The 21,637-nt window shown below is 41.3% G+C and overlaps 2 protein-coding genes across 2 annotated transcripts; both read right to left on the bottom strand.

Annotated features, from left to right (window-relative positions):
* Positions 1–328: 328 nt before the first annotated feature.
* On the bottom strand, positions 329–12,852 carry LOC119899928 (protein bangles and beads-like). Its single transcript, XM_038714754.1, has 6 exons — positions 12,668–12,852; positions 8,513–8,613; positions 7,314–7,386; positions 4,305–4,720; positions 2,256–2,263; positions 329–1,938 (listed from the first exon to the last, which is right to left on the bottom strand). The coding sequence occupies exons 1-6, from the start codon at positions 12,738–12,740 to the stop codon at positions 900–902; spliced, it is 1,710 nt and encodes a 569-aa protein (XP_038570682.1). The 5' UTR covers positions 12,741–12,852; the 3' UTR covers positions 329–899.
* A 4,085-nt stretch (positions 12,853–16,937) lies between these two features.
* LOC119899705 (ras-related protein Rab-33B-like) lies at positions 16,938–19,943 on the bottom strand. The gene is made up of 3 exons (XM_038714382.1): positions 19,497–19,943; positions 17,717–17,895; positions 16,938–17,541 (listed from the first exon to the last, which is right to left on the bottom strand). The coding sequence occupies exons 1-3, from the start codon at positions 19,713–19,715 to the stop codon at positions 17,211–17,213; spliced, it is 729 nt and encodes a 242-aa protein (XP_038570310.1). The 5' UTR covers positions 19,716–19,943; the 3' UTR covers positions 16,938–17,210.
* Positions 19,944–21,637: the final 1,694 nt, after the last annotated feature.

Genomic DNA, 21,637 nt, shown 5'->3' on the forward strand with positions numbered 1-21,637 from the left:
GAGTCCTTAGGATCTGAGAGCTTTCCAATTTAAAAGCCCTTTAATATAAAAATGGAGGTGTTTGCTGTAGCTGTCATCATTAAAAGGTAAACGCAGCTCACAACAAAAGAAGCACATGTTGAAAGTTAGCCTAAGAAATTGTCCACATGCAAACTGATTTTGGGAGAGGGGACCAGTTGGTCCTGTAGCAACTCTAAAACCTTTATTAAAGATTACCCAAGTTCTCTTTTGTTCATAAGCCTTTAATTTGTTGAAACAAATTCATCCATTGTTCAGGTAGTTTGTTTAATATAGTTACCAAAAAAAACCCTCATTGACCTTTCTCACAGAAGGACATGCACAGGTGGAACTAACGAGGTTAACAATGGCTCAGTTCAAGTTATTGTGTATTATTAATGCCATTTCAGTGAGCCAGCATGTACAACCCTGACACTGGCACATTAAATAAAATAAGTCACCCCTGTGTTTAACAAGTCAGTGTGTTTGCTGCCCACATGATGATTTGTGATGTCAGACTGAATATTTTTACTATACTTGTCTTACTGTCAAGAAAGAACAGAAATTAGATCTGAGGGCGACCTTCCTCGCCCTACCCTATCTTATCGTAGTCTATTTTTTTAAGTATTGCCTTACAGGTGGACACAAGGTAAAACTTTGGGTGTAATTCATTAGTCGTTTTCAAAACAGGGTTAAACCTACATTGTGTACATTTGGAATCCAGATAATGAATATAATATGTGGTTAGGGACAGTACAAAAACAATTATATCTTACTTCAGTCTTTGGGACCAGGGTCTTGATTTAAAACAAAGTCCTGTCATCCTTTACTACCACTATTTACTTCATTTACATGGAACAGAAAAGTGTAACATTATAGTATAGTAGCATAACAATGCTGAACTATGGGGTGTTCAAAAACTTGACAGGCAGTTCATACAGTATGTTCTTACTTTGTCCTTCAACCAGTAACTCTGCCTCCTTGGCCTCATGCACCTCACTGGCCAGCTGCCCCCCCAAAGCAGCAGGTGGCGCCACCTCCTCTGCTGCTGATGGAGCAGGGTGGCAGGAGTGGCAGTGCTTGGCCTCCTGTACTGGAGCCTCTGATGTAGATTCTGGTGCAGCAGCTGAAAGGAGCTCCAGGTCTGACGCAGAGGAGGCGGCTGCCAGCTGAGTCGCGTCCACAACTGCTACAGCTTCAACGGCGTCCACTGCAGAAGCTTCAGCTGCTGCCTCCTCCACTGATGTCTCAGCAGCAGGTGTCGTCTCATCTGGTGATGTCTCATCCACTGGAGCAGCTTCGGCAGAGGTGGCGTCCTCTTCAGCTGGTGTAGCTTCCTCAGCAGGAGCAGCATCTTCAAGTGAGGCTTCCGTCTCATCCTCTGGAGCAGCTCCAGGTACTGGAGCCTGATCCTCTGCCTCAACCTCACCCACCACCTCTACTATAGGGGCTGAAGTTGCAGGTTCCTCAGACCGAGGTGCAGCTGCCTCTTCCTCTGCTACTACAGAAGATGACGTCTCCTCTTTAATCAAGTCTTCAGGACCCGGAGCTTCTGTATCTTCTGCATCAGCACCAGCCTCTGCAGACGTCACCTCCTCCTCATTCACAACAGTCGCCTCTTCAGCTGCTTCTTTAGCTACCACTTCTGCGGTTGCTTCCTGGACTTCGGGCTCTCCCACCTCCAGTGTGGAGTCCAAACCTTTTCCATCTCCCTCTATTTTCCGGACAGCTTTCACAAGACTCGTCTCACAAACAGAAGCTGCTGCAATCTCAACTGTAGAGCCGGTCAAGACCTTCACAGCTGTGAGCATATCTGGCAAAGACTCTGACGGATAGGAAGAGACAGGAAGTAGTGGCTGAGAAATTGAAATATAGAATATAAGCACATTCCAACCGCTCCTAATATCGGAGTATAGATGAGCTCCATGTGCAGTAAAAATGCTTTAACAGCAATGTCTTTATCTCTGTTTGAACCCTGGTGCCATACAAGACATGTCAAGTAAAATTGGAGCGTTGCATTCTCTGCATTATACAATTTCACTCAAGCCAGTAATTTGTCGAATGACAGAAAATAAATGCAACAATTACGATAATTGATTAATAGTTGAATTAATTTAAACAAAAATGCCAAATATTTACTTTTTTCAGCTTTTCAGATGTGATGGTTTGTTTCTTTTCTGTATTTTGAATGATTGTAAATATCTTTCTCTTGGGTTTTGGACTGTTTGACAGAGACAAAATACATCTGAAGACATCACATTGGGCTCTAAAAACATGGACATTTGACATTTCACAACCTCAAGTGATTACTGATTCTTTAACCAATTAATATATAATTTGTTGCAGCCATAGTGAATTCCTTCACGTAAAAATAGGATTACAGCTTTTATTTATACACACACACACACACACACACACAGTCTCTCTCTCCACTTACCCGGACCAGGTGTCTATAACTGGACGGTCTACAGTCACCACAGGTTCAGGAAATATTCTACAGGAAACTACCTGCTCAGTTCATGCTCCTTCTGCTGGTGTAACCTTTAGAAAAAGTGTGAAAAAAGGAACTTGAAAACACACCTAGCCTCTTAGTGTGTCGTCATACTCTAATTGGAGAACGCGAAGTTTTTTTGTGTGTTTAACACATGGATTAAACCCTTTGATATCAGAAATGATGATCCCCATACAACGTACAAATAATTTAATTACATGGCATTTATTGTTGTTGGATTGTAAACAACCTTGTGTTCCCATCAACAAATGTCCCATGATGTCCCACAATGGGGTGCCAGGCGTCTGGCCACCAGGACACCCTAAAACAGGCACTGTAATCTAGGATTAGTCTTAACCCGTTTGACTGCTTTAAACTGCACTGCCACACCCACCTGAGTTTCTTACTGAGGACTGTCTACAGTGCTTTCCCACCCTCTGTACAACCATGACAGATCAAAATACTGCAAAAACTTGAGGGGTGAGGATGGGTAGATTTTTATATTGCGTTTTATGTTGCACACAGAAATCATTCTGTGATCGCTCATTGATTAGATAGATCGCAGACTCCTCCTTTCATTTCTCAATTTTTTGAGTGTTGTCATGTGCTCATTAAAAAAACCAAACAATATCCTGGGCAACACAGTTTCAGCAAAAACATTATTTAGGTTATTGTTGATCAAATCTTCAGCTTGAAGGCACAGGAGCATGAACATGACAGGGATTCTTCAGGAAAGGGATAATTTCAACAGGAAATGGGTGTTTCTACACCTACAATACAATGTTAACCACAAAAAAAAAACAAAAACAACAAGCACAAGCAGCTAAAAGGGTCGCTGAAAAATAATTCCACCCAAAATTCTAGTATCTTCAACCAAGTCCAGTTGCGCTTGACTTAAACCTTCTTTGGATCGGCCCCAAATTAAATACTTTTTCTAAACTAGTTATTTACAACCTATAGAATTTGACAAATGCAAACAACAAAAAAATAGCTTCAATCATACAATGACCACACAAGCAACCTCAAAAGAAACTTCTTTATATCAATCCAGTGAGGTTTTATTCTTTGAACACTTAACTGCATTAACCATAATGGCAACTTGCTCAGAGACAGAGGTGAACACATTTTCTGGAGTGTTCCCTGACAGATTAAAGTTTCACAGTAAAGAGACAGCAGAAGTAAGTTTAACACACACACAAAAAAAAAAGGCACAAAAAGTCACATACGTGGCTGGTAAACTGTAACGATGTCAAAACTATGATCAGTAACATAAAGCGGGTGCAGGCTGCTGTAGATGTAGATAGAAAAATGTTAATGGAATTAAAGTAATTGAATGTGCGAATCGTTATGAAGTGAATAGAAGAGAACAAAAAGCAATTTTAAAGTAAGTAAAAAGTAGTAAAAGAAGATTCAGGGCTGTCCTGATTTAAAGGCACTTAGAATATAATTTCACCCAGTAAAATTAGGTCTCTATTAACTGTACAGCAGCCAAACCATTATTTGGATTAGCTCTGGTAATAGAAATTCCTACAGAAACCAAGTTTTCCAAACTGAATCTAAACACAGCCTAATGCCAAATGTTCTGGTTTGGGAAGGTTGGGTGAGGTTAGGGGAAACCAGGCACCCGGAAACTGGACTGATGAACCCTTCAGTATTCATTCACCAACCGGAAGTGAAAACTAAGACCCAACCCTCCCACCTCCTCAAAAAAGGGGTTCATAAGTCCTTTTTCTGGGCCCAGAGAGGTGGGACACAGCACTAACTAACTCCCAGCCCTCCTTTCTGGGCGAACTACAGAGCCATCACAGCTTTATGCAGCCAACTCTGCAGCAGGGGTGGCCTCAGCCTCAGGGACTGCAGAGACTGGCTCTGCTTCAGCAAGGGGAGCTTCATCTACTGCTGCCGTACCAGCGCTCTCTGCTGCAGGGACTTCTGCTGGCGTCTCCTCTGTGGCAGCGACTTCCACACTGACAGGAGTAGCTTCAAGAACCTCCTCTACCACTGCAGCTGGAGCAGCTTCTTCTGCGACTGCTGGCTCGCCTGCAGCTTCAGTAGCGACCACCTCAGAGGCCGGGGCGGCTGCTTCTTCTTCAGACACGGCCTCGACGACAGGTTCAGCAGCGGTCTCTGCTACTGGTTCTGCAGCAGCAGCGACAGACTCGGTGACGACCTCGGTGGTCGGCGCTGCCTCTGGTTCTGCTGCTTCTCGTACCGGAGCTGCTGCCTCTGGAGCTGGCGATTAAGGGAGGTTGGGAACAGAAATTAAAGCAACCTTTCTGGACTCGTTTCTCTTCACTGCTATAAATTTAACCAAAACTAATTTGAGGGAACAGCTAATATGATGTACCTTAGATTTCTATGGCAATTTTGGCTGTTTAGAAATGTAAATCACCTCTCGATCAGTGCCACAAGATTTAATCACATTTGCAACACAGCTACAGTTTTCTGAGAACAACACTGTCTGGGCTTGAATATAGGTTCCTATAAAATAAAAAACAAACACAAAACCACGTTTCTGATGGCCTTAAATAAACTTTCATGACACTGGAAATCCAAAGGGGTAAAAAAAAAAAAGTTTCAGAATCTAAAATTATGACCACACCAGGTCCAAACAATCCAGTTGGGCAATAAAAACTATATGAAAGTCCGATTTGAAGTATTTGGTTAGAGACTCCTTTCAATAGGTAACATAGGGTTGAAGGATAAGAGCTGGATAAAGCAGCATAATGAGTAAAGTAGAGCTGCAACAATTAGTCTATTAGTTGTTAACTATTAAATTAATTGCCAACTATTTTGACAATCAATTTATTGCTTTGAGTCTATTTTTAAAAGGAAAGAGATTTCAGATTCTTCAATGAGAATATTTTCTGTTTTTTTCCGCCTCCCCTCTTCCTCCTCTGTGACAGTAAACTGAATATTTGGGTATACAATTGTTCCTTTTTTGGAACATAATTAGTCATTTGTGCTGTTGCCTGAAGTCATACAGTGGTGTTATAAATAGGACATTAGAGGAGGCATTCAAAGGTTCGGGGTTTGAGTCCCCACCAGGGCTGTGCTGAAATGAAACAGTTGACTCACACTACTTGTGAGTAGGGCTGTGTGATATGATGATACATACATACCATCGTTTATCACTCATACATGCTTAATTGAAGATTTGCTGAATAAAATTTGAAATATCAAATATGAGTAAGTACCTTTTATTTGTATATAATTCGAAATGTGATAAGAAATTGACCTCTCCATGTGGTCATTTTATATAAACTATTTATTAATTGACTACAGAAAATGTTCTATTGGTATATGCATCATTTTTGGAATATAAAGTGACCTATATTGAGATATGAGTTTTTGGTCATATCGCACAGCCCCATGTGCTGCAGCAGAAACTAGACAAGATTTAGCTCATCCTTGCATAGTAGTGCTATGGTCTATATTACAGAAAAAATCAACTTTGTAAAAGGAAAGCTACAGCTTGCTAAATGTTACTAGCTTTAGGTACTTGGGATCTGAGTTTGAAATAACGGGTAACTGTAGTTCTTCAAATCTGCTTGGTCCAACACAGGAATGTATGTGGCATAATATCAGGCTAAAATAAAATGCTATAGTTGAGAACATCGGCCCTGACAGCAAAGTTATTAATGCAGTCTTGTGTCCAACAGTATGCCTCAACTTTAATTGCTGACCTTTCTACACAGTAGCTTAATATCTGTTTAGGTCCATTATGATAACCTCAACAGCTCAAGAACACTAAATTGCACTGTAATGATACTCTGATGTGTCCTCAGATTAATGTGTCAGGACAATATGATCCTTGATCACAATCACTTTAATCACCATGTACATCAAGATGTTTCTGTGACTTTGTTTCCCGGAAATGTTTGCTTGATTACATAATAATACACTGGCCAGTTTAAAGCCAAAGCAGTACAATCTCTAGCCCTGTAGAGAGCAGAGCTTCATGCTCCGTTAGAGACCAAACACAACACTTCCAGGCTCCATGTACACAACTGAGCCAGTGGCAGCTGCTGCGTTTCCCACCCATTACAGACTAGTTGGCTGCTCTGGGCACAGAGCCATGATCTCTCTGGACTCAAACTGGCTGAATAGTCAAATAATTTGCAGACAGAAATCGAAACAGACAGGCAAGATAAAGCTATTGAGAGTGATCATTCTACCGTATTTTAAATGTGTGTGGTGAAGCCAGAACTGATTCAAAAATGCATTAGGATCTTCTGATTTTAGTTTCCTAGAACCAGAAACAAGTTTGTCCAGTTATTCGTGTATTCATGAATTAAAAACTGGCTCTCTGACTCTTTCGTATGACTGATCTGGCAAACGTGAGTTGCACCTTCTTGTGTGTAGTACTATCAATCTTTCATGAAATGCCTCAAAAAAACCTTACAATATTCTTGTGTAGCGGTGATCAAATTGGTTATTTAATATTTTTAAAGTTACCTTGCTTTGGCTTTCTGTATCCAGTTTTGTTCCCCTAGACAGACAAACTGTATGTAGTCTTTATCTTTAGCAATGCTAGGGATGACGATGCCTGTCCACAACTTGGGTCCAGACTGAAATATCGCAATTGGATAGCTGACGCTCATGATCCCCAGGGGATGAATTGTAATAACTTTGGTGATCCCTTAACTTTTCAACTAGGCATCATCAGGTCAACAATAGGCCCAGTATTTTGGTTTTATGACCAAATATCTGCAAAACTAACAGACCTTGTGTTTAGTGCTAATTAACAAATGTTAGCATGCTAAATGCAAATTGTGCTCAGGAGGTTGAGTGGGAATTTCATGTGTGTGTGTCAGCAACTGACCCTTTGCTGTGGAGCCCATGTTGGAGAGTCTGTCCTCATAGCGCTCACTATCACCACTGACTGTCTTGTAGGCCTGAGAGAAAAGAAGGCAGATATGCACTTATTATATTCCAGCACACAACAGATAAGAGTATTAAACAGTAACAGCATTTCAAAACACCAACTTACAATGACATTGTCTAACATGAACCACCACAGCTGATATGTGCTTGAGTCAGACAGTAAACAGGAACAAATGTGTGCTTTCTACACACAGCTATTGTCTGGGCAAAGGACCTTTCGGTGTCTGAGCTGTGGTGATGTCTGCTACACGCAGACCAGTCTGTCCTGAGGCTGCGTATTTAACTGGCTCCCAGTTTATATGCAGCCACGACACAACACTGTCAAAGTACAGAGGGACAATCACAAGTAGCCAGCGCAGCTCTCTATGGTTTGGAATCAGGACTGGGTAGTCCTTACACAGTCGTTACATATCTTGTGGATGATGCCAACCTTCATTTATCCAAGTGTATGTAAAGTATTAATACATGATCGTAGAGTGACAGTATAGGACTATGTGCTTTCTGGGCTCAGTTTCACATAACAAGTCTACTTAACATAAATTTCACAATTTGGCACAGCAGGAAAATCAACAGATCTGCATTATTTTGCTGCATAGTACCGTAATGTTTCCATTGGATAAGAAATGTATAGTTACCAATACATGTCCTGTGATATTAATATAAAGTACAGAAATTAAGGCTATATGAAATAAAGATTGTATACAGTTTGCTTTTCTATTGTTTTCTTTGAATCAATCTTGTCTATACCAACCTGTAGGCAAGATGGGGTTTTTTTTTCTCCCACCCTTTTTTACTGACCAGAATCCTTCATCTTCCACCCTTCCCTTATTATGAATATTACATTTTGTCAAACATCTAATGGAAAAGGACATTGAAATTTAATTAAATAATTTTAATATTGACATTGGACTTCATGTTCTCAGTATATACAGAAGGGAAAGACTAATTCCCACTTTTTAAATGTTATTTACATTGGAGCACTCACGTAATATTCCACCCAATATCCGCACAGATATTTAAGGACAGATTTTAAGTGGGACAACACTTCATGAAATCACAGCAGGAGGACGGGTATTAGTGCAGACTTCCAAGTCATCAACAACAAGGCTGAAGGTGAAATGTCACACAGATACTCACATAGACAACTGCAGCAGTGAGGCCTCCTCCACACAGAACAAAGTACGCCATGTTGGTGGAACCACCAGGAACCCCAAAGGCCATGTATCGCACTGGAGCTGCTGAGAGACAGCAGCGCAGAGTTAGTTTGGAAATTTGATTCGCAGCTGACCTTTAGCAAAGGGGTTTACATGGTGCTGAAATTAATAAGATTAAAAAAAGTTGGAATGGAAATCTGAGATAAGAGAATGTAATATGCATTTGATCATTTGTGGGCGTTTTGAAGAAACCGTCCCAATAAAAGTATGACTCTGCACAAAGGTCAGTGCACTCTGATAACGTCAACATGTCTCCATCCCTTAATCCAGTTACACAATGCAGCCCAGCTCATTTGTATCAGAGGAGATGGAGCAGCAGCCAAGCTAAACACCAAACTGTCCCTTAGATTAAATCCCCAGCACACACGAACACTTCCTGCCTGACGATGTTCAACTTGCAACACAAAGAAAATAAATAAACAACTTTAAAATGATCTAGTGGGTTACAATGCATAGGAACTATTCTCTTGACACATGTCAGGACTTATTGAGGATCTGTGAATAATTAATAGGCTATTTTGTTGTGGTGTGTGCAGGTGGGTGTGGCTGCCTGGAGCCAGTGCGCCCTGTGAAGAGATTTGTTAGTGTTTGAAGAAGAACTGCCAGTGGTGCATGCAGGAGAGGCCATAAATAAAACCACCCTGCATCCCAAACACAGTCCGAGTCCAAACTCTAACTAGACCTTAAACAGCAACACCAAAAGTTACAGTACATCTACCATCTTTAGAATGATTGACATCCTCTGTATGTGCACATGCCGCTGAGGAGGCCGTCTGAAGCAGCAAAAGAACACAATGTACAGCACACGCTGCCAATTTCTGCCCCTTCCCATATTTCATGATGTGTCCAGGCAAATCTTAACTCATCCTGTGATTTTTGCACCGACAGCTCTCATCATCAACTCTTTGTTCTGTTCTACTCCGCTATCATCGAGTCCATTACTACATCATCAATCACAGTATGGTAGCACAGACAGTCAAACACAGAAAAAACTACAGCGGACTGTCAACAAAGCATCCAAGATCATAGGAAAACCACTGCCCTCAGTTGATTCCCTCTTTACACGTTGGACTGTGAAGCGAGCAAAGAAAATCATCTGCGACCCCTCACATCCTGCTCGCCACCTCTTCCATCGCCTTCCCCTCAGGGAGGCGCTACAGGTCACTCTCCACCAAGACCAAACGCTTCACAAACATCTGTGGTGTATACACATGATGCAGAGCTTAAACATACTGTACCGAAATCAAATTCCACCTGCATTGTCGCGTGGCTTTTCCTATCATTAAAACATTTGTTTAATAACTTTACAGGAGCTGGTGTTGCATCACAGGTAAAAGGTTACCATTTCATAGATTACACATTTGTAAGACCCAGTTCATTTACCCTTCAATAAAATGGCCTAAAACAAATACCACACCTTTATCTTCACATTAAAAGTTATAACACCTTTAAACCAATATTTTAATAATAAATCAAATGACAATGCCAAAAGGAGTGCGTCTTTGTAGTCCCCAAGTCAGGGTCCTGGTCAGAGTCGCAGTAAATTACCTGGGTGCTGTTCCTAGTTGTCAAACTAGCCCTGTTGGTTTTGAAGGCTGTATTCGGTACAGGCCCAGCTGTGCTCATTGGGAGGCTGCTGAGCCTGGCTCTGTTGCCCGCTCACCCAGAATGAATTCAACAGGTGGAGAATAGTCTGAATTCTTACACACTGCACCTTTAAAGAAGGTGAGAGAAACACCAAGTACCTGATAATTACTGGATGCAGCAACCTTTTTACTCTCAGACCAAAAAGGTCACTATTTCTGAGACAGGCTATCAGAAATGTAATAAAAATATGCAGCATCTAGATAATGTCAGGTAATTGGCCTCGTTTTCACAAATCATAACAATTGGGGAAAAAAAAAAAAAATTTAATAGCAACAATGGCTTGTTCCAAGTTACATCAATCCAACACACGGTCACACTTGACGTTGGCCGCACGCAACTTTAATGTTTTGGTTCACTTTCACAGCATTGTCTGGATTAGGCATCTTATTTTCAGTAAAAACTCACTGTAAACTACCAGCTAGCTGGTGAAAAGAGTGGAGCGTTTAGAAGCTGAAGAGCTTGACGTTTAAGAGCTGGAAGAGACCAAAAACACAGCTACAAAGAGTTTAGCTATTGGACTTGCATACACCTGGTGGTTAGAAACAAATCACGATAATGTTACACTGTAACTTCTGGATGTTTAAATATGAAACTGTTCAACATTGTTAATGTGTTCACAACTTGTTTCAGAAAAAAATCTTCTCATTTAAGGAATAGTTTGACATTTTGGTCAATTCACTAATTTTTTGTGACTATGATGTGAAATTGATACCATTCTCGTCTGTCCGCTAATTATGTAACTTACCTGAAGCCAGCAGCCGGTTAGCTTAGCTTGGCATAAAGTCTGGGAACAGGAAACTAGCCACACTGGCTCTGTTCAACCTCTAAAAGAACACTAATTAACAGTCATATTTGTTTAATCTGTACAAAAACCATAGTTTAAAAATGACTAATTGTGTTTTTTGGGCCAAGAAACAGTCTGACATAACCTCCATAAAACCCACACTGTGTCCTTTTTATGTTCGGTTTTTGTACTCACGAAACAAATAAGATAATATATAACATTTTAGTGATGTTTAGAGGTGCTCATGGGCAGATTGTTACCTTCTGACCAGTTTTATCCCCGTTTCTTGGCTCAAGGTACATATTTAATGTAGTATCACTAAATTACAGGTGATGAATAAAGACAACTGAATGAAACCAAAACAGAGCTGGACACAGTCCTGTTGTGGATGCTGAGCCAACATAGCAGTAAATCCTCCCTCCTTCCTCTAATACCCATGACACAGCAGCACTATGCAGGGACAAGGCCAAGTACAGGTTATTTATACAAGTAATCAGTTAATCCCTGCAGTGAGGTTCAAGCCTGTAAAAATGGACACGCATGTCAGGCAACAGCACACAAAATGGCTGCTATGGTAGCAGTGACACATGTGTGTGGACATGTATGCTCTCCTGCTACTGTCTGTCAACTACCATGTGCTCACTGAGGCAGACTGAGGGAGGATAGTCTTGGACCTACAGGGCAGGACTGAGGCCCCATCACACATGCTATTTTTGTTGGGGTTTTTTCCACTCTACAAAAACAACGCCTCTGGTATTGCAGGTAGAATTTTTCCTCATCTGCACCAGTCAGAGCTTCAACACGTTTTTTATTTTATTTTTTTTTAAACAGGAAATTAAAGCAGCACTTCGCCCTCAGGCTGAATTCCACATGCTCAGATGCAAAAGTAATGGCTGATCCGCAAGGATGCGTGAAAAGAGGAAAAACGTCCTAAAAATACAAGTGTCAAATCCCATTCATTTCAGGTGCAACGGATGCAAAGTCACTGGCTGTACATTTTAAGTATTATGTAGGCATAAATAACATTTTTATATAATTGTCATACTCGGGAGGGCTGGAACTTCTGTGGCCCATCCAATAAGAGAAAATAGAAAAGACAAAGAATCGCTTATAAATTGTTATTTCTTGACAAATACTGGGCTTAAGTACGTGCTTGAGACTTAAACACCTGCATTAAAACTAAAGTACACTTGATGCAACTTGGTTATAAAACTTAAAACGAAAAGGTTGCAGGCCTATTCTGTGATGAGCCCTTTCATAACCAGTGCGCCTGGAACTGCGTGTTCCCAAAGCAGGACACACCTCCTCCTGACTGCCTGCACAATGAAAACCCACTAATGAATCTCTTTATAGGACTTTTCACATAGGCTACTTCCACATAACCAATACAACGCAAAGATTTGAAAGGAATCTCTGCTTCAGAAATCAACTTTTAAGGCCATTGGATTTGTACGAGTAGCCTAAACACACTTTGAACAGTTTTCCTGTGAGATTCAGAAAACGTTTTAAAGGAGTGCATTTGTGCCCAGACGTGCTGGTAAACGCACGAAAACGCTTTTTTAAAAACTCTACTTTAATCTCGCTAATTAATTTGGTGACAAATGAGGTGGGACCATTTAGAAGTCGGTAATTGACAACCCGACTCACCGTTCGTGGGTGTGGGCTTGAAAGCCCTCCGTGCCAGCGGCCCGACTCTCTGCCATGCCCGTCTGCAGAACATCTTCGCTCGGTTATCAGTAGCAGCTATGCGAGTGCGTGTCCGTGTGTTTGCGGCAGGTTTTCAAGATTAATGAGAAGGAGCACTCAGATGCTCTCCAATGCTGATTGCAAAGAGGACGCCCCCCTTTAAAAAAAGAGAACAGATTAGTGCACTAGCGCGCCCCCTACAGGCGCGCACACGCAGAATCATGTGAGGCTGGAAAGATCTCCAATAGTTCTGCGGTGGGTTACTTTAGCATAAATATTCTCAAGTATTCATTTTTTTGTGATGTTATGGATTTAAATTGACTTTATATTATTATATTATATTTTTAGGTATGTGACATACTGTATAATCTACTTGATGTTATCCATTGAAATCAATCCCAAAATGAGACTAACTCCTGTTGACCGTGCTGTGACTGCGTGGGGGATCAGACATCGCTCACGCTGGTTTAAAGTGGATTACAGTCCCATTTTGTTGCGTGGAAAGAGACAGTGAACTGTAGGTTGCATCACACTGTCTCAAAACTATTGTGAGCCTGGCCCTGCAGCTGTGTATAGCTCTGACTCTGACTGGCAGGGTCGAAGCCAAAACTAGATGGAAAGATGAGGGAGAAAGTTGCTGTTCTCTTTGTTTTAAATCATAATGAGGGGCTTGTAGAAAGGCAAAACAGGACCTAGAATTGCTTCCCATGTAGTGTCTCTGTCGCCCTCCAGTGGTTGAACAGGCAACAACACCAACAGAATACCAGTGTAAATTTGGGAATTTAGCCATCTGTGATGGTCTATTTCTCTTTTTTACTGTATTTAGTAACTTTCAAAAGTAATTTTAAAGCAAGACAATGTACTTTTGCTTAATTGTTGCCAGGAGTGACAGGTACAGGATGATGTTAGTGCTAGTGTAACAGTAGCACAAGTGGAAAGAACTCTTGTCTCTCTGTATTATCAGTTACACAGCAATACAGTTGGCGTTAGCCAATGACGATAGGCTACTGGTCATACTAGACCAAGTAGGACTGTAGAGGCAACATCCCTGAGTGTATTGAATTTAGAAAAGGGGCATTGTATTGCTTTTCATTTGTAAATGCGATGAAAAAACAGACACATATAAAATGTATTTGGTCAAAATCGAAGCAGCAGACGTAGAGATATCCTGACTTTTACTCCCTAGTTGTGCTGAAGCTCTAAAAACATTGGATCCCACATTTCCCGTATTGCAACTCCACTGTGTCTTCTGAAAAGTCTCTTCCTGCCCGATAAACTCCCATGTCTTTCTACGCTCCCAGTTTCTAACTGTGTCAGTGCTGTTCTGTTCATTTTCTCACTTAACTAGGCCGTCTCTTAAGTATCTGTTACAGACTGTCAGATGGCCAAAAATACGCTTCTGAAATGATAACATTAAATAGTCAGCAAAATAAAGGATTTTTTATTTTCTACACATTATTTCCACTTTTCCCACTAATTCAGTACATTGCATTTTATTTTAGAGTTCTATAAATTTACAAATTAGACGAACATAAAAGAACTGCCGTGGGACATCCGCTCCTCTAGTCTTTCCTGAGTCTGGAGAGGGACATCTACCAATTGGCTGTCGAATGTTGCACCAATATGACAGTTGCATGTGAACACACACACACACCGGCTGCCGTTACCCCTGTTGTGTTGCAGGATATACATTTGTCTAGACCAATGACCAGAGGAGGTTTGCCCTCATCATGTGAAGACCTCTGAATCATCGATTGGACACAGAATCACAACACATGTGATACATTTCCAACACCCACACTGCCCACACTGCTCATGCACAAGACCGGTGCATGACTGCACTGTGGGCAGTCTGTTCTGCGATCTCTTTGTCAAATACATGTTAAAAGAGTGGCACTATATACATATATAATACTTATATTTAAAAATCCAGCTCCTTTCTCTTCATGCAAAAATACTAATACTTGTGATGACTCATCTAGCATATAGCCTACATAAGCGGATCCAATCAAATGATTTGTGACAATTTGCTCAATCTACATGTGCATTAGCATTGTGCTTTGTTGACTGGAACAGTGCCCTTTGTAGTATCACCACTAGTAAAGGCAGAATAGCTAAAAACTTGAATAAGGCATGGTGTGTCAGAGAAGAGTGTGTGCTGTGTTTTGATTTTGATGGACTACTGGGAGCACCAAAGTCAGAGATGTACTTCTTCTACACATGGGGAGTTTAAAGTGCTTTACATTTAAAAAGACATAACAACAGGAAACAAATTAAAGAGAAAAGATAGGTAAAGGTAAAGTGCTTAGCGTTACAGAGCCAGCAAGCCATTTGAAAGATCAAAAGAAGGACATTTAAAGGCATAAAAAAGTCCATTTAAAAACGGCATGTGGGACTCCACGTGATGCATGCATGTCATAAGCAGTGGTGCTAGAAAAAAGCTAGGTTAAAGAGATCTGTTTAAAGTGCTGTTTAAAATTTAAACAGAGCCTGCCTCTCTAATATATTTGAGTAAGCTGTTCCACAAGTTGGGAGCATAGCTGAAAAAAAGCTGCATCTCCATTTTTTTCTGCAGTTTTGTGTAACTAAAAAACATCAGTAGAGGACCCTGAAGGAATATAAAACAACAGGGAATGTGTGATTTAGGCCAGTCTTAAGCTGTTGAGAGCTTTGTACACAAAAAATTAATTAATTTAAAATCAATTCTCGAGGCAACAGTGAGTCAGCGCAGTGTAGCTGGAGTGATGTGTTCTCTCTCTGTTTTTGTTAGCAGTCCACAGTCTAGACAACCCTTCTTCCGTAGAAGTTTCACAACAGCAGTTTTGAAAGCCTCCGGATAAACTCTAGTTTCAAGAGATGTGTTTAAAATGTTTAAGACAGAGTTTGAGAGACTCTTGAAGAGTAGAGAGGGGACCGGGGTCAAGACGATATGAGGACGGTTTGCTCAGAGTAACAATCTTGCAAAGTTTCGGGCTTGAGATGCTGGTGAGTTTGCTCATGGTTGCCTGCCTTTCACAAGGTTGAATGCACGGGTCACAGGCAGATTTAGCAATGCCAGCTCTGAGGGTTGTGATTTTATTGTTAAAATAAGTTGCAATTTCCTCTCATCTAGGGGCAGAGGTCAGGAGGGGGGGAAGGATTCAACTGTCTGTCAATAGTAGGAAATGAACTGTAATGATCTCAGAAAAGTATAGCCCTCCTGGCAATGTGTCCAGTATTACTGTAGCAGTCTCTGTAAATATGTAATCTTTGTTAATAATATTTTTTTCCACTTTCAAGGCTTTCACAGTTTAAGTTTCATAGCCTTAGAGTCAGTCTCCCTTTAAGATGATTACATTTGGTGAAAAGAAGCGCAGCCAGCTGGGAGAATAATGGGACAAATACAAACAGCTGTTTAGGCCCGAATAATGTTAAAATGAGTATTGCTTGTTCTGCCTGGAGCACAAGGGCAAGATATTCAAGCGATGAAAACCTACCCAGGTGCACCTTTGTATCGCAAAACAGTTTTGAGTGAACAGTGGCGACTCCGCCCCCTCTTTTTTCCTGTCTCGCTGACAGATGTCAGAGATGCATTGTTATTCGTGTCTAACCAGGTTTTAGTTAAAAGCATAACACCTAAGTTTTAATTTGTAATAAGGTCATTCATCAAAAAGTATGTTAGCTAGAGATCTAACGTTTAGCAGAGCTAGTTTTATAGAAATAGTTACAGGGCCTAAGACAGTTGGTGGCTGAAAGCGAGTAGAGGTTGCTGTGTATGTTTATAGCCCCTTTTCTACCGTGACATCATGGTGTTCACATGATGCTGGTCAAATTGTGGTCCACCACAAAATCATATTTCAGTTGGTTTCATTTGTAGTTTCTGACATTTATGTCAACATCCAAATCATGATTTTGACTTGGGAACAGATTCTTCTGTGAACTCCAGTTTATCTGAGTTTGCGCTAAATAATTTGTAAGAGTGAACAAACATGGACGCCTCACGTCAGCCAAGGTCCATCTTTCGTAGGTAATTAAACCCAGATTTAATAGCTACGGAGCTACTCTGCTAATGAACAGTATTTTCAACCCTCACACCACCAACTCTGCATTCACAGAACTGAGTTGCCCGATAGTGGATAGTGTTCTGATACTGTGAGGGGATTCACACTCAGCCACAGCTAGTTCCCAGTAGTTCCCACACATGCTAAAATAAACACATAATCACCGCACTAAAAGGTCAGTTGGCTCAGAATAATGTTTACATTCACAGTCTTTATTTTGCAGCTATTGTAAACAAGAAGATCACAAATATACACAACACTTCCAAGAAGGACATCTAGTTAAGAGTATAAATATTAAAGTTGTGTGTGGGAGTAACAGCAAATGTATTTCAAATGTAAAGGTTTTGCATTTTTGGTGTCTTTGGTCAAAAATGAAAATTGTGCACAATGTGGTCATTCACTCATAAAGAGCTAAAAAGTCATGTTCTTCCATTTGAAAAGGCCAACAGTTCTCTGTCTCTCTCTCAGCAGCAGGTCCACAGCTCTTTCTTTGGGTTTGTCTTGTTTATGAGTTTAAAGGACCCGCTGTACGTCAGGGTGTTCACCGCTGAAGGTTTCTTCTGCCTCTTCAGTTTGGCACCAACAGCAACAACGATGTCCTCCACCTTATCCTGCTGATACGGCACCTCCCCGTTACCCCGGCGACCGGTCACACATTTGTTTGGCGGGTTCTTGGCCGACGTCTCAAAAAACATCATGCCGTGGGCTTTGGCGAAGCTCATCGCTCGCTCCTGCCCCACCTGGCCGTCCGTCCTGTGGGGGTCACGGAGGTCACTCTTATTACCCACCAGGAACCTGGGAGGAGAATAGGTAGCAGAAAGGGACAAATAAAGGGAGATGATATTAAGAGTTACACAAAAAAAAAAAAGTAATATGGTCGTAGGATGAAGTAGAAGTGTTCCATGTGATTAAATCAAAGACTCCTGTCCTTTAGTGAGTAGCAGTACATGCAGAGAGCTGATGTAGCTACCTGGGGATTTCCTGTCCGAGGGAGTTCTGCCTGCACTCTTCTACCCATGCAGACAGGCTGCTGAAGCTGGAAGGGCAGGTGACATCATATATGAAGAGCACAGCGTGGACGTTACGATAGTAGTGTTGCACCATGGACTTCCGGAAACGCTCTTGTCCCGCTGTATCCCACAGCTGGAGCTGGTGGCGAGGAGGGAAAATGAAAAGGAGAAAGTGAGCGACTGACATTTGCGTGTAGGTTCTCTCTCTCAGCAGCTGGCACAGAGGAGGAGGTGGTAGAGACAAAAACACGAGAAAGAGGAAATGAATAAGGAGGAAGGCACGGTTGGGAAAAGAAATCGTGTGTTGAAATACCCCAAACCAGGGGAAAAAACACACTCCCACACACACGCGCGATGTGTCATCACTGAAATGGAACAAAGAAAAGGAATCAACAAGTTGATCTGATCATTAGAAAGTCAGATCTCTCTGCTGGGCTTTGTCACGGTTTCTTTGAATGAGATAAATTAAGTTCTTAATGTCAGTTCAAATCAGGGATCAACTATGTGGCTCTCTCTAAAATAATAATACATTTGACAACAGATTTTTTTTAACTGACGAGGGACCGGCCTTGCACAGCCACACACTTAACTATTTGATAATTAGGTCTATGCTTTAAAAGAACTCAGTCTCAACTTTGTATAAACACAGTAAACACGTACAGATACAGTCATTTTAACCGTCAGCCTTTGGAGACCAGAAAAATCTGCAACACACTGTGAATTTGCTTATGAGGACTTGTGACTTGAGATTTGTTATTTAACTTACCTTGATTGACATGAGACTTGTGTTGAGACTTGACTTGGACTTGCCCAAGAGGTCTAACAAAACAGCTCTGGTTACTGTGATCAAGTTTTGTTCAACATCCAAGTACTTTTTTAAGAACCTGGGACCTTTCTTACATTATACATTCACTGTGAACCAAAGACACATAGGACTGTCCAATCACCTTATCAATTTATTGTTCTGGAAACAAAGCTCGAAATCGCCTCTACCCTATATCAACAAATCCACACTAGCGGGCACTTCCTCTGTCATGTGGTGGTTTCAAAACACTCAGGAAATAGCACAATCCAACTAACACCCACAGTTTTAATATAGAATCATGAAATAGGCAGAGTCCCTTATTGTGTTTACAAGATGCGTTCAAATTAAACTTCACATCACAACTGCAGGATTAAAAAAATCTAAGCTGAATCAGATGATTTATGAGGCTGTTGATGTAAACAGCAAAAATGCCACTATAATCAAGAAGCATGCAATCCTCACAGTGACTTACAGGCTGCATTAGTCCTGCAAACTCAGGCAGCTCTGCCATCCAGAGAATTCTCTGGGTCATTCAGTCTGGGACAAATAACTCTGTGTGAATTCAGCAGAGCCACACTGCAGTGCAGGACATTTTTTAAGAGCCTCTAGAACATTTAGAGCCAACAGGGGAGATAAATGCAATATAAAGCATGATAAAGTTTTAAAAGCACAGGACTATTTTGTCCTCTTTTCAACAAGCAGTTGCAGGTGGTTCAGTATTTTTTTCTTTAGTTGAATTGGGCCTTTGAATACCACCCAATTCATTTAGATAATTGCAGGTGATTAACATAAAACCCCAAAGGGCCAATCTTCAAGGACAACTTTATTAGCACTCGGTTTTTAAAACATTTGGAGGACCACCACTGTGCGTAAAAAGGCATTTCTCCTCCGTCTCGTTGTGTTGTTTGAAGTGATGCATAAACCTCACCAGTTACCTTAATTTTCTCTCCATCAATATCCAGAAGTCTCTCGCGGAAGTCCACCCCGATGGTGGCCTCGGCTCTGCTGGGGAACTCTCCGGCGCAGAGTCGGTGTGTGAGGCAGGTCTTCCCCACCCCGGAGTCTCCGATCACCAGCACCTTGAAGGTCCGCCAGCGAGTCAGCAGCGAGGACACGCTGCCCAGGGAGCTGGAAAACTCAAGAGAGGACTCCATTTACCCGTCGCCCACAGCAAACTCAATAGAAAACAAAGCGCAAAAACGGCGTCAAACGTTATCCCCAGGAAAGGTTTCTAAGGTTGACTGTTACGCAAAAATATAGTTTCTTTTGATGGTTTAGTCTGACATTTACGCCAAACCTCTTCTTGTAAACTGTCCACGGGGTTGAGCAGCGTGAATGAGAGGAGAGGGAGCGAGCCTGCCTCCCTCTCTGCTCTTCAGTTGGCAGCATGGTGATGAAGTCTGAGGGTGGAGAGTTGATGAAATGACGAGCAGCAATCAGCATAAGGCTTTAGTTTCTAGGCAGATCCACACGAAGAATTGCTCTGAAAATTATTTTGGTCCATGTGTTTGTCCTCCAAACTTTTAATTTGTCCAAAATGTTTAATTGGTGAGGGACCTGTCTGAGAAGGCACAGAAAGTTGTATGCAGCAAAGATGGTATAAGAAAACCTGTCCTTCTGTTTATATTTCTTTATATTATTTTCCCTGTCTCCTTCTGAGCGTCAAACACCTCTGCCTGTTTCCCGTATGTAAGTAAGAACACATTTAAACCGACCGTATCAGACAGACAACATGAACATTTGGACGGTTTATTGACGTTTTGCAGTGTTTTAATGAGGTCCCTGTGCATCATCGTGCAGCTAACGATGCAGCCTACAAACTACATTCAGAAACATTATCTACATGACGATACATTAAGTAGATATCGGATCGTATTTCCTGGTTAGCAGTCTATGGATCCTGAAACCAAGCCTGGGGCTATCACCAGTTAATTTAACCACCATTTAAACTGTCACACCGGCAGCCGGTGTTGTGCCGAATTCTGCCTGCCTGCCGAGAATCGCATGCTCCTCGCAGGTGATAGGCTATCGGTCATTTATGCTGAGAAAAGAGGTGGATGCAAATCTCGGCAGGTAGGCAAAACTTTCTTGCATTTTCCCCCTCATATGAACAACAACTTTAGGTAGGCTACAGGATAGGTAATGATTAGGTGAAGTTCCTTGTGGTTTATTCGTTTTGAGCAACTTTTAAACGAAAACAAAAAAAAACAAGTACATGTCATGTCATGAACAAACAAGTCATTCCTTTTAAGTCTCCTGACGCGCCTTTGTTAGGTCACAGAACATTATATAAAGGGGTAATTGATAAATTATTTATTATTTTGTAGACCTGACCAGAAACAGTTGTACACAGAGTTCTACAGAATTATCACAGCGCAGACGCTCAGAGAAAGATGGACCTTAAATTGAAAAATATTGAACACGACATTGAAAGTGAATTCAAGATGAAGGATTCATGCAAACCTCAGGATGAAAAATAGACATCGGTTTACTTGCAGAAAGACTAGTTTGGCTGACCATCGAGGAAGCAAATAAGAAATTCAAAGTTACATGCCTAAATGTTTTTCTGATATCCCCCAAACACATTTGAAAACCACACAGCGGCTGTTTTCATGGACCGGTGTGAACTGTACGGCATTGCTGAGAGTTTATTTTCAACCACAGCCATACAGTAGGAGAAGCTCCATCAGCAAGTTCTTCTCAGCTCTGGGCAAAGCGATAACTACACGCTTTAGATGTTAAACATTGAAGCACTTCACCTTAGCAATGTGCTAGTTTCTGGCCCAACTATGACAGAAAATCTTGTTTTGTAGGGTATTCTTTGAGAGTATTTTGGAGTTTGTTTTCTGCAAAATGATTTAAAAATGTTCATGACTCATTGTTGTTTCGTTGTTTCCTCAAAACAATTCAGCAATTGATCATTCTAAATTACCATGATGTGGGGCAGGACTTGAGCTCTTAGGGCCATCTTAGCAGTGGGACCGCATAGCTAAAAGGTGAAGGTTCGAGCCCCGGTCCTGAGGCTTTTTGAGTTTGTGGGTTGCCTACTGTGGTGGCATGGTTTAAATGTAACATT

This window comes from Micropterus salmoides, unplaced genomic scaffold (genome assembly GCF_014851395.1).
Source record: "Micropterus salmoides isolate LMB-PRFRI ecotype aquatic unplaced genomic scaffold, ASM1485139v1 Ms_hic_scaffold_12, whole genome shotgun sequence".
Classification (NCBI taxonomy): Eukaryota; Metazoa; Chordata; class Actinopteri; order Centrarchiformes; family Centrarchidae; genus Micropterus; species Micropterus salmoides.

Bases quoted from the DNA above. Each gene is read 5' to 3' on its own strand.
- LOC119899705 (XM_038714382.1), bottom strand. From the start codon at position 19,715: ATGGAGTCCTCTCTTGAGTTTTCCAGCTCCCTGGGCAGCGTGTCCTCG. The intron at 17,896-19,496 runs GTAACTGGTGAG...CCTCGCCACCAG, and splicing joins TTGATGGAGAGAAAATTAAG to CTCCAGCTGTGGGATACAGC. The intron at 17,542-17,716 runs GTAGCTACATCA...TTCTCCTCCCAG, and splicing joins CTCGGACAGGAAATCCCCAG to GTTCCTGGTGGGTAATAAGA.
- LOC119899928 (XM_038714754.1), bottom strand. From the start codon at position 12,740: ATGTTCTGCAGACGGGCATGGCAGAGAGTCGGGCCGCTGGCACGGAGG. The intron at 8,614-12,667 runs GTGAGTCGGGTT...GCTGTCTCTCAG, and splicing joins CAAGCCCACACCCACGAACG to CAGCTCCAGTGCGATACATG. The intron at 4,721-7,313 runs GTCAGTTGCTGA...CTTAATCGCCAG, and splicing joins CATGGGCTCCACAGCAAAGG to CTCCAGAGGCAGCAGCTCCG.